This window comes from Cygnus atratus, unplaced genomic scaffold (genome assembly GCF_013377495.2).
Source record: "Cygnus atratus isolate AKBS03 ecotype Queensland, Australia unplaced genomic scaffold, CAtr_DNAZoo_HiC_assembly HiC_scaffold_58, whole genome shotgun sequence".
Lineage (NCBI taxonomy): Eukaryota > Metazoa > Chordata > Aves > Anseriformes > Anatidae > Cygnus > Cygnus atratus.
Genome location: NW_026110183.1, coordinates 101,212 through 113,495, shown reverse-complemented (window position 1 = coordinate 113,495; position 12,284 = coordinate 101,212). Strand labels below are relative to the sequence as shown.

Here is a 12,284-nt window from a genome sequence, read left to right as displayed (position 1 = left end):
CCCCCCCCATAATGGTTGCCCCCCCCCCCCCCCAATAAGGGGACCCCCAAATGTGTGACCCCCACCCCAAAATACCCCCAAGGTGCTCCATGAGACCCCCCTCCCAGTTCCCCCAGTCCAAGAGCCCTCTTCCCAGTCCAAGACTCCCCCCATTTCCCAGTTCCTCCAGTCCCTGACACCCCCCATTTCCCTCTCCCAGTTCTCCCAGTTTCCCCAGTTCCCGACTCCCCGCTCCAGCTCCCAGTCCCCCCAGTTCCCCCTCCCAGTTCTCCCAGTACCCCCCCATGTAAATAGCCCCCACCACAACTTTTGCTAACGAATAAAAGCGACTATTTTAGTACGAGTTACCCTCATTATTGGGGCCCCCCCACTAATTACCCCAGGCTAGTTACCCCCCCCCGGCTAATTAACACCCCCCCCGGGTGCTAACTGCCCCCCCCAATTAATTACCCCCTGGTGCTAATTAATCCCCCCTCTGTGCTAATTGTCCCCTTCCCAACCTCCTGTCTTCCCCTCGTGCTAATTACTCCCCCCTTGTGCTAATTGACCCCCTTGTTCTAATTGCCCCCCCGTGTTAATTACCCCCCTCCCATGCTATTTACCCCCCCTCCGATCCCAATTGCCCCCCCTGGTGCTAATTACCCCCTCTCCCATGTTAATTACCCCCCCCCATCATGCCAATTACTCCCCACCATGCTAATTGCCCCCCCCAGTGCTATTTACCCCCCCTCCCATGCTAATTAACCCCCCCTAATTATCCCACGCATCAACTGAGTCTCCGCACGTTTTTATTCTGGGGGGGGTTCCCCCCAACGCCCCCCCCCCCATTTCGGGGGGGCCCCATGAGAGGGGAGGGGGCTGGGGGGGGCTCCCCGCCCCCCACGTGTGGGGGAGGGGCTGTATTTACAGCGGGGGGGGGCGCCCACCTCCCCAGCCCGGCTCCGTTTGGGGGTCCTGGGGGGGGGCCCCCCCGGGGGGTGGGGGGGGCTACGCCAGCCCCATCTCCTCTAGGACGCTGCGGGGGGACTCGTCCTCCTGGGGGGGCACAAAAGGGGGGGGGGACAGAAAAGAGGGGGGGGGGGGTCAGGAACCTGAGGGGGGGCACTAAATGTGGGGAGGGGGGGTCACAAACCCGGGGAGGGGGTCACCAACCAAGGGGGGGGGAGGTCAGAAAATTGGGGGTGGGGGTCAGAAACCCAGGGGGGGTCAGAAACCAAAAGGGAGGGGGGGTAGAAACCAAAAGGGGGGGTCACTAAATTTGGGGAGGGAGTCACAAAATTTTTTTTTTTGGGGGGGGGGGGGTCACAAACCCGGGGGAAGGGGGCATAAAACACGGGGGGGGAGGGTCACAAACCAAGGGGGGAGGAGTTAAAGACCTAAAGGGGGGGCATTAAATTTGGGGAGGGGGTCACAGAAGTGGGGGTGGGGGCAGAAATTGGGGTGGGGGGGAGCACAAACCAAGGGGGGGGCCCCGTGCCCCTTTTGGGGTCCCTCTGGGGTCCCAGCACCCCCTGGAGATCCCATAACCCTTTTGGGGTCCCCACAGCCCCCATCACCCTATAGGGACCCCGTACCCATTTTTGGGGTCCCATCACCCCATAGGGATCCCATAACCCTTTTGGGGTTCCCTATGGGTCCCATCGCCCCATGGGGGTCCCACGCCCCTTTTGGGGTCCCTCTGGGGTCCCATCACCCCATGGGGGTCCCATAACCCTTTTGGGGTCCCCACAACTCCCAGCATCCTATAGGGATCCTATAACCCTTTTGGGGTTCCCTATGGCTCCCTCTGGGGTCCCAGCACCCCATAGGGATCCCATACCCATTTTTGGGGTCCCTATGGACCCCATCAGCCTATAGGGATCCTATACCCATTTTTGGGGTCCCTACGGGTCCCATCAACCTATAGGGACCCCATACCCATTTTTGGGGTCTCTACATCTCCCAGCACCCTACAGGGATCCCATGACTATTTTGGGGTTCCCTATGGCTCCCTATGGGTCCCATCACCCCACGGGGGTCCCGTGCCCCTTTCGGGGTCCGTACAGCTCCCACCACCCTATAAGGACCCCGTACCCATTTTTGGGGTCCCATCACCCCATAGGGATCCCATAACCCTTTTGGGGTTCCCTACGGATCTCATCACCCTATAGGGATCCCATAACTGTTTTGGGGTTCTCTATGGCTCCCTACGGGTCCCATCAGCCCCGTGCCGGTTTGGGGGTGTCCCCGCGTCCCTTTTGGGGTCCCCGGGGGGGGGGGGGTTTGGGGTCGGGGGGCACCTCCTGCAGCAGGTCGGCCTGCTCGATGGCCTTGAGGACGCTCTTCTTGGAGGTGTGATTGGGGTCTCTACGAGGTCCCATCACCCCATAGGGACATAACGGGGCTCCCCACAGCCCCCAGCACCCCATGGGCGTCCCGTGCCCCTTTTGGGGTCCCTCTGGGGTCCCAGCACCCCATAGGGATCCCATGCCCATTTTTGGGGTCCCTATGGATCCCATCAGCCTATAGGGATCCTATACCCATTTTTGGGGTCCCTACAGGTCCCATCAACCTATAGGGACCCCATACCCATTTTTGGGGTCCGTACAGCTCCCACCACCCTATAAGGACCCCGTACCCATTTCTGGGGTCCCATCACCCCATAGGGATCCCATAACCCTTTTGGGGTCCCTACGGATCTCATCACCCTATAGGGATCCCATAACTGTTTTGGGGTTCTCTATGGCTCCCTACGGGTCCCATCAGCCCCGTGCCGGTTTGGGGGTGTCCCCGCGTCCCTTTTGGGGTCCCCGGGGGGGGGGTTTTGGGGTCGGGGGGCACCTCCTGCAGCAGGTCGGCCTGCTCGATGGCCTTGAGGACGCTCTTCTTGGAGGTGTGATTGGGGTCTCTACGAGGTCCCATCACCCCATAGGGACATAACGGGGCTCCCCACAGCCCCCAGCACCCCATGGGCGTCCCGTGCCCCTTTTGGGGTCCCTCTGGGGTCCCAGCATCCCATAGGGATCCCATGCCCATTTTTGGGGTCCCTATGGATCCCATCAGCCTATAGGGATCCTATACCCATTTTTGGGGTCCCTACGGGTCCCATCAACCTATAGGGACCCCATACCCATTTTTGGGGTCCGTACAGCTCCCACCACCCTATAAGGATCCCGTACCCATTTTTGGGGTCCCATCACCCCATAGGGATCCCATAACCCTTTTGGGGTCCCTACGGATCTCATCACCCTATAGGGATCCCATAACTGTTTTGGGGTTCTCTATGGCTCCCTACGGGTCCCATCAGCCCCGTGCCGGTTTGGGGGTGTCCCCGCGTCCCTTTTGGGGTCCCCGGGGGGGGGGTTTTGGGGTCGGGGGGCACCTCCTGCAGCAGGTCGGCCTGCTCGATGGCCTTGAGGACGCTCTTCTTGGAGGTGTGATTGGGGTCTCTACGAGGTCCCATCACCCCATAGGGACATAACGGGGCTCCCCACAGCCCCCAGCACCCCATGGGCGTCCCGTGCCCCTTTTGGGGTCCCTCTGGGGTCCCAGCATCCCATAGGGATCCCATGCCCATTTTTGGGGTCCCTATGGATCCCATCAGCCTATAGGGATCCTATACCCATTTTTGGGGTCCCTACGGGTCCCATCAACCTATAGGGACCCCATACCCATTTTTGGGGTCCGTACAGCTCCCACCACCCTATAAGGATCCCGTACCCATTTTTGGGGTCCCATCACCCCATAGGGATCCCATAACCCTTTTGGGGTCCCTACGGATCTCATCACCCTATAGGGATCCCATAACTGTTTTGGGGTTCTCTATGGCTCCCTACGGGTCCCATCAGCCCCGTGCCGGTTTGGGGGTGTCCCCGCGTCCCTTTTGGGGTCCCCGGGGGGGGGGTTTTGGGGTCGGGGGGCACCTCCTGCAGCAGGTCGGCCTGCTCGATGGCCTTGAGGACGCTCTTCTTGGAGGTGTGATTGGGGTCTCTACGAGGTCCCATCACCCCATAGGGACATAACGGGGCTCCCCACAGCCCCCAGCACCCCATGGGCGTCCCGTGCCCCTTTTGGGGTCCCTCTGGGGTCCCAGCATCCCATAGGGATCCCATGCCCATTTTTGGGGTCCCTATGGATCCCATCAGCCTATAGGGATCCTATACCCATTTTTGGGGTCCCTACGGGTCCCATCAACCTATAGGGACCCCATACCCATTTTTGGGGTCCGTACAGCTCCCACCACCCTATAAGGATCCCGTACCCATTTTTGGGGTCCCATCACCCCATAGGGATCCCATAACCCTTTTGGGGTCCCTACGGATCTCATCACCCTATAGGGATCCCATAACTGTTTTGGGGTTCTCTATGGCTCCCTACGGGTCCCATCAGCCCCGTGCCGGTTTGGGGGTGTCCCCGCGTCCCTTTTGGGGTCCCCGGGGGGGGGGTTTTGGGGTCGGGGGGCACCTCCTGCAGCAGGTCGGCCTGCTCGATGGCCTTGAGGACGCTCTTTTTGGAGGTGTCCTGCACCTCGCCGCCCATGACGAACTCGTCCAGGATGAAGTACGCCTTCTCGAAGTTGAAGATGATGTCCAGCTCGCACACCTGTGGGGGGGGGGGGGGGCACGGCCGTCACCGGGGGGGGGGCCCCCACCCCGCTACGGGGGCTGGGAGCCCAAAAAATGGGGTCGGGGGCCACAGAAATGGGGTTGGGGGGCCCAGAAATGGGGTTGGGGGGACTCCTGAGGCCCCTAAAATGGGGCTGGGGGCAGGTCTAGGGAGGGCTGAGACCCCAAAATGGGGCTGGGGGGGGGCTGGGAACCAAAAAAGGGGGGTTGGGGGCCCAGAAATGGGGTTGGGGGGCCCAGAAATGGGGTTGGGGGGCACAGAAATGGGGTTGGGGGGCCCAGAAATGGGGCTGGGGGGCACAGAGATGGGGTTTGGGGGGCCCAAAAATGGGGTTGGGGGGCACAGAAATGGGGCTGGGGGGCCCAGAAATGGGGTTGGGGGGCACAGAAATGGGGCTGGGGGGCCCAAAAATGGGGTTGGGGGGCCCAAAAATGGGGTTGGGGGACACAGAAATGGGGTTTGGGTCTGGGGGTTCCTGAGACCCCAAACCAGGTCTGTGGGGTTCCTGAGCCCCCCAAACGGATCTGGGGGAGTTCCCTTGACCCCAAAAGGGTCTTTGGGGTTCCTGAGCCCCCCCAAATGAGTCTCTGGGGGGGTTCCCTTGACCCCAAATGGGACTTTGGGGTTCCTGAGCCCCCCAAATGAGTCTCTGGGGTTTCTGAACCCCCCAAATGAGTCTCTGGGGGGGTTCCCTTGACCCCAAATGGGACTTTGGGGTTTCTGAGCCCCCCAAATGAGTCTCTGGGGGGGTTCCCTTGACCCCAAATGGGACTTTGGGGTTCCTGAGCCCCCCAAACGGAACTGGGGGGGTTCCCTTGATGCCAAATGGGACTTTGGGGTTCCTGAGCCCCCCAAATGAGTCTCTGGGGTTTCTGAACCCCCCAAATGAGTCTCTGGGGGGGTTCCCTTGACCCCAAATGGGACTTTGGGGTTCCTGAGCCCCCCAAATGAGTCTCTGGGGTTTCTGAACCCCCCAAATGAGTCTCTGGGGGGGTTCCCTTGACCCCAAATGGGACTTTGGGGTTCCTGAGCCCCCCAAATGAGTCTCTGGGGGGGTTCCCTTGACCCCAAATGGGACTTTGGGGTTCCTGAGCCCCCCAGACGGAACTGGGGGGGGGTTCTCAGCCCCCGAAACGGCTCTGTAGGGTCCCCCGAGCCCCCCCAGACGGGCGCGCGGGGCGACTCACGCTGCCGAAGTACTTGTCGAGCAGCTCGACGTAGCGGTGGATGAGCTCCAGCGTGATCAGCTCGTTGTCCTGGCCCTCGATGGCGCAGCAGAAGTAGAGGCTGGCGTACCTGGGGGGGGGCACGGGGGGCTGGGGGCGCGCCGCCGGGGGGGTTGGGGGGGCGCGGGGGGGGATGTGGGGGAATGGGGGGGGGGGGATACAGGGGAAATTGGGGGATGTGGGGGAGTGGGGGGTATGGGGGGAATGGGGGGGGTGTGGGGGAATGGGGGGGTGTGGGGGGGTGGGGGGAATGGGGGGGTGTGGGGGAATGGGGGGGGGAATGGAGGGGGTGGGGGGAATGGGGGGGATATAGGGGAAATTGGGGGGTGTGGGGGAATGGGGGGTATGGGGGGAATGGGGGGGATATAGGGGAAATTGGGGGGTGTGGGGGGAATGGAGGGGGGTGGGCGAAATGGGGGGGATGTGGGGGAATGGGGGGGTATGTGGGAAATTGGGGGCGTGGGGGGAATGGGGGGGTATGGGGGGGTATGGGGGGGTGGGGGGAATGGGGGGGTGTGGGGGAATGGGGGGGGGAATGGAGGGGGTGGGGGGAATGGGGGGGATATAGGGGAAATTGGGGGGTGTGGGGGAATGGGGGGGGAATGGGGGGGTGGGGGGAATGGGGGGGATATAGGGGAAATTGGGGGATGTGGGGGAATGAGGGGTATGGGGGGAATGGGGGGGGTGTGGGGGAATGGGGGGGGTGTGGGGGAATGGGGGGGTATGGGGGGAATGGGAGGATGTGGAGGGAATGGGGGGGATATAGGGGAAATTGGGGGGTGTGGGGGGAATGGAGGGGGGTGGGGGGAATGGGGGGGCTGGGGGGGAATGGGGGGGATATAGGGGAAATTGGGGGGGGTGGGGGAATGGGGGGATGTGGGGGGAATGGGGGGGTATGGGGGGATGTGGGGGAAATTTCGGGGGGAGTGGGGGGATGGGGGGATATAGGGGAAATTGGGGGGTGTGGGGGAAATTGGGGGGGGAAATTGGGGGGGAAATCGGGGGGGATGGGGGGAAATGGGGGGGTATGGGGGGAGATGGGAGAATGGTGGGGATACAGGGGAAACTGGGGGGGGGGAGGAAATGGGGCTGGGGGCACTCAGTGGGGAGTGCAATGGGGCTGGGGGCAATGGGGTCAGGGGCTGTAGGGCACCACCAATGGGGCTGGATGCAATGGGGCCAAGCCAATGGGGTCGGAGGCCATGGGGCCAAGCCAATGAGATCAGAGGCTATGGGGTCAAGCCAACGGGGCCAAGCCAATGGGGTTGGAGGCTATAGGGTCAAGCCAATGAGGTCAGAGGCTATGGGGTCAAGCCAATGGGGATGGAGTCAATGGGGTTGGAGGCAATGGGGCCAAGCCAATGGGGCTGGAGGCTATGGGGCCAAGCCAATGGGGCTGGAGGCTATGGGGCCAAGCCAATGGGGCCAAGCCAATGGGGTTGGACGCAATAGGGCCAAGCCAATGGGGCTGGAGGCTATGGGGTCAAGCCAATGGGGTCAGAGTCAATGGGGTTGGAGGCTATGGGGTCAAGCCAATGAGGTCAGAGTCAATGGGGTTGGAGGCTATGGGGCCAAGCCAATGGGGTCAGAGGTGATGGGGCCAAGCCAATGGGGTTGGAGGCTATGGGGTTGGAGGCAACGGGGCCAAGCCAATGGGGCCGGAGGCTATGGGGCCAAGCCAATGAGGTCAGAGGCTATGGGGCCAAGCCAATGGGGTCAGAGGTGATGGGGCCAAGCCAATGGGGCTGGATGCAATGGGGCCAAGGCAATGAGATCAGAGGCTATGGGGCCAGAGGCAATGGGGCTGGACACAATAGGGCCAAGCCAATGGGGCTGGAGTCTATGGGGTTGGAGGCAACGGGGCCAAGCCAATGGGGCCGGAGGCTATGGGGCCAAGCCAATGAGACCAGAGGCTACGGGGCCAAATGCAATGGGGCCAAGCCAATGGGCCCAAGCCAATGGGGTTGGAGGCTATGGGGCCAAGCCAATGGGGTTGGACGCAATAGGGCCAAGCCAATGGGGCTGGAGTCTATGGGGTTGGAGGCAATGGGGCCAAGCCAATGGGGCTGGAGGCAATGGGGCCAAGCCAATGGGGTCAGAGTCAATGGGGTTGGAGGCAATGGGGCCAAGCCAATGGGGCTGGAGGCTATGGGGCCAAGCCAATGGGGTCAGAGTCAATGGGGTTGGAGGATATGGGGTCAAGCCAATGAGGTCAGAGGCTATGGGGTCAAGCCAATAGGCCAAGCCAATGGGGTTGGAGGCAATGGGGTTGGAGGCTATGGGGCCAAGCCAATGGGGTCAGAGGTGATGGGGCCAAGCCAATGGGGCTGGATGCAATGGGGCCAAGCCAATGGGCCCAAGCCAATGGGGTTGGAGGCAATGGGGTTGGAGGCTATGGGGCCAAGCCAATGGGGTCAGAGGTGATGGGGCCAAGCCAATGGGCCCAAGCCAATGGGGTTGGAGGCTATGGGGCCAAGCCAATGGGGCCGGCCCCAATGGGGCCAAACGGACGCTCGGGGGTACAACCAACAGGGCCGGCCGCAACGGGGCCAAACCAAGGGGTCCAAACCCCGGGGCGCCGCCACCCTCGCCCCCCCCCCCCCCCCCCCCCCCCGTCGCCTCCCCCGTGCGCCCCCCACCTCTTGTAGACCACCTTGAGGTCGCGCCACTCGAGGAAGCTGCACATCTTGGGCTTGCGCGCCAGCACCAGCTGCATCAGCTCGCGCACCAGCTTCCGCTTGTCGCGCTCGGCCGTGGCCAGGAACCACTTCTGCAGGCGCAGCTTGCCCTGCCGGCTGAACAGCAGCATGAAGCGCATCTGCGGGCGGCAGGCGGGTTAGGGGGGGGGGGGGGTCCGGGCGGGGGGATTTGGGGTGTGGGGCGGGGATTTGGGGGGGTTGTGGGGCAGGGGGTGGGGGTACGGGGGAGATAATGGGGCCGGGATGGGGAGATATGGGGGGATATGGGGAGATATGGGGGGATATGGGGGGATTTGGGGTGGGGGGTGGGGATTTGGGGGGTTGTGGGGCAGGGGGTGGGGGTACGGGGGAGATAATGGGGCCGGGATGGGGAGATATGGGGGGATATGGGGAGATATGGGGGGATATGGGGGGATTTGGGGTGGGGGGTGGGGATTTGGGGGGGTTGTGGGGCAGGGGGTGGGGGTACGGGGGAGATAATGGGGCCGGGATGGGGAGATATGGGGGGATATGGGGAGATATGGGGGGATATGGGGCTGGGATGGGGGGGTATGGGGGGATTTGGGGGAATTTGGGGGGATTTGGGGTGTGGGGTGGGGGTAGATACGGGGCTGGGACGGGGGGCTATGGGGGCTATGGGGGGCTATGGGGCAGGGCAGGGGCTATGGGGCGGGGCATGGGGGGGCTGTGGGGGGGCTGTGGGGGGAAATGGGGGGCAATGGGGGGGCTGGGGGGGACAATGGGGGGGCTACGGGGCGGGGAGGGGCTACGGGGTGGGATATGGGGGGGCTGTGCGGTGGGGGCGGGGCCGTGGGGCCGGGGAGCGAGGGGCTGTGCCCCCCCCATCCACGTGACCCCCCCACGTGACCCCCCCTTCCCACGTGACCTCCCCCCCCGCCCACGTGACCCCCCTCCCGCCCGATGCTGCCCCCCCCCCCCCTTCCCGCCGCCTCAGCCCCGGCCCCGGGGCCGCTCACCATGGCGCCGCTTCCGGTCCCCCCCCCGCTCGGTTCCGCTTCCGGTCCCTCCCCCCGCTTCCGCTTCCGGTGGGCTCGGCAGCCGCTGCCGCCGCCGCCGCCGCTCTCCGCCGCCGCCGCGCCGGGCCCGGCCTCACCGCGCATGCGCTGCTTCCGGGAGGGGCGGGGCCCGCTGCCACGGCAACGGGGCGGGGCCGGGGGGGGGGGGGGCGGAGCCGTTGCCCCGGCAACGGGCCCACAGCGGGGCGGGACTGAGGCTCCGTAGCAACGGTTGCCAAGGGGCGGGGCTTGTTGCCACGGCAGCGTCCGCGCTGTCGCCATGGCAACCGGACGGAGGCCGGGGCGGGCCTGGGCCCACATCCATGGGGCCTGGACCCACATCTATGGGGCTGAGACCCCCCAGACCCACACCTGTGGGGCACAAACCCCTCCCAGACCCACAGATATGGGGCCTGGACCCGCATCTATGGGGCCCAGACCCCCCCCGACCCACATTTATGGGGCCTGGACCCACATCCATGATGCACAAACCCCTCCCAGACCCAAATCTATGGGGCCAAACCCCCCCAGGCCCAAATCTATGGGGCTGAGACCCCTCAGACCCAAATCTGTGGGGCACAAACCCCTCTCAGACCCAAATCTATGGGGCCAAAACCCCCAGACCCAAATCTATGGTGGCAAGACCCCCCAGACCCACGTCCATGGGGCCTAGACCCACATCCATGGGGCACAAATCCCTCCCAGACCCACATCTATGGGGATGAGACCCCCAAGACCCAAATGTATGGGGCCGAGACCCCCCAGACCCCCATCCATGGGGCACAAGCCCCTCCCAGACCCACATCTATGGGACTGAGAGCCCCCAAACCGAAATCTATGGGGTCGAGACCGCCCAGACCCACATCTATGGGGCCTAGACCCCCCCAGACCCAAATTTATGGGGCCCAGACCCCCCAGACCCATGTCCGTGGGGCCTAGACCCACATCCATGGGGCACAAACCCCTCCCAGACCCACATCTATGGGGTCGAGACCCACATCTGTGGGGCCGAGACCCCCTGAAGTCCAACTTTCCGCAAATTGGGGTGGTTGGAGCCCGGCTTCCTTCCCGCGAGGTCCTGGCCTCCGCCATCCTGCGGTCGCTGCAGCCGAGGTCTCCAACTCGTCCTTCCTCTCCCCGTTGGCTCCTCCGCCACCTGTGTGGTGGAGAAACATCTTGAGATGGTGATCGTGGTCATCGATGCCCTGCAGGAACCTCCTGGATGGTCTGTGCCTCGCTGTTTGGTCTTCCCAGCAGGTATTGGGGTGGTTGAAGTTCTCCAGGAGAAGCAGGGAGACCGAGAGGCTGCTTGGAGCTGTGTTTAAGAAGACTTCATCTCCTCCTCTTCCTCATCTGGTGGCCGTGGTATCGACAGTGGATGTCTGCCCTTTAATCTGTACCCATGAGCTCTCAGTCTCCGGGAGGAACCAGAAACAATTTGGGAAGACCTGGCCGGGAGCGGAGAAGATTTGAGAGGACGCAACCGTGGCTGGAAGGGACCTGAGAAGACCCAAGAATCGATCCAGGAAGACCTGGCCATAGTTGAAAATGGTCTGAGAAGACCCAAGGGTGGTTGGAAATGATCATGGAAGACCCAACGGTAGTTGGAATCAATCTTGGAGGATTCAACAATCATTTGAAACAAACTTGGAGGACCCAATGGTGGTTGAAAGTGATCTTGGAAGACCTGGCCATGGTTGAAAATGGTCTGAGAAGACCCAGCGGTGGTTGGAAACGATCTTGGGACCCAACGGTGGGTGGAATCGATCTTGGAGGACATAACAATGGTTGGAATCAATCTAGGAGGACCTGAAGATGGTTGGAATTGATCTTAGGGGACCCAGAGGTGGTTGGAAATGATCTTGGAGAACCCAATGGTGGTTGAAAGTGGTCTTGGAAGACCTGGCCGTGGTTGAAAATTGTGTGAGAAGACCCAACGATGGTTGGAATCAATCTGGGAGGACCCAAAGATGGTTGGAACTGATCTTAGGGGACCCAACGATGGTTGGAATCGATTGTGAAGGACCCAACGATCATTGGAAACGAACTTGGAGGACACAGCGGTGGTTGGAACTGACCTGGGAAGACCTGGCCATGTTTGAAAATGGTCTGAGAAGACCCAACGATGGTTGGAAACGATCTTGGAGGATCTAATGATGGTTGGAAACGATCTTGGAGGATCTAATGATGGTTGGAATCGATCTTGGGGGACCCAACGATGATTGGAAACGATCCTGGAGGACCCAACCATAGTTGGAATTGATCCTGGAGAACCTAATGATGATTGGAAACAATCTCAGGGGACCCAACCATGGTTGGAAACGATCTTGGAGGACACTAGCATTGTTAGAATCGATCTGGGAAGACCTGGGCATGGTTGAAAATGGTCTGAAAAGACCCAACGGTGGTTGGAATTGATCTTGGGGACCCAAAGATGGTTGGAAATGATCCTGGAGGATCCAATGGTGGTTGAAAGTGATCTTGGAAGACCTGGCCATGGTTGAAAATGGTCTGAGAAGACCCAACAATGGTTGGAATCGATCTTGGAGGATCCAACAATCATTGGAAATGAAATTGGAGAACCCAACGGTGGTAGGAACCAACCTGGGAAGACCTGGCCATGGTTGAAAATGGTCTGAGAAGACCCAGCGGTGGTTGGAAATGATCTTAGAGGACCCAGTGGTGGATGGAATCTAACCCAGGGGACCCAACGATGGTCAAAATCAACCTGTGAGGAC

At 62.0% G+C, this 12,284-nt stretch overlaps 1 protein-coding gene across 1 annotated transcript; it reads right to left on the bottom strand.

The window, feature by feature from the left end:
- Positions 1-951: 951 nt before the first annotated feature.
- Positions 952-9,645, bottom strand: AP1S1 (adaptor related protein complex 1 subunit sigma 1). The gene is made up of 5 exons (XM_035572204.2): positions 9,508-9,645; positions 8,471-8,649; positions 5,793-5,901; positions 4,444-4,581; positions 952-1,035 (listed from the first exon to the last, which is right to left on the bottom strand). The coding sequence occupies exons 1-5, from the start codon at positions 9,508-9,510 to the stop codon at positions 988-990; spliced, it is 477 nt and encodes a 158-aa protein (XP_035428097.1). The 5' UTR covers positions 9,511-9,645; the 3' UTR covers positions 952-987.
- Positions 9,646-12,284: the final 2,639 nt, after the last annotated feature.

What these genes read in the sequence shown, in the direction of transcription:
- AP1S1 (XM_035572204.2), bottom strand. An exon ending in TCGACAAGTACTTCGGCAGC is followed by an intron (nt 4,582 to 5,792) that starts GTGAGTCGCCCC and finishes CCCCCCCCACAG; the next exon opens with GTGTGCGAGCTGGACATCAT. An exon ending in AGGCCGACCTGCTGCAGGAG is followed by an intron (nt 1,036 to 4,443) that starts GTGCCCCCCGAC and finishes GTGCCCCCCCAG; the next exon opens with GAGGACGAGTCCCCCCGCAG.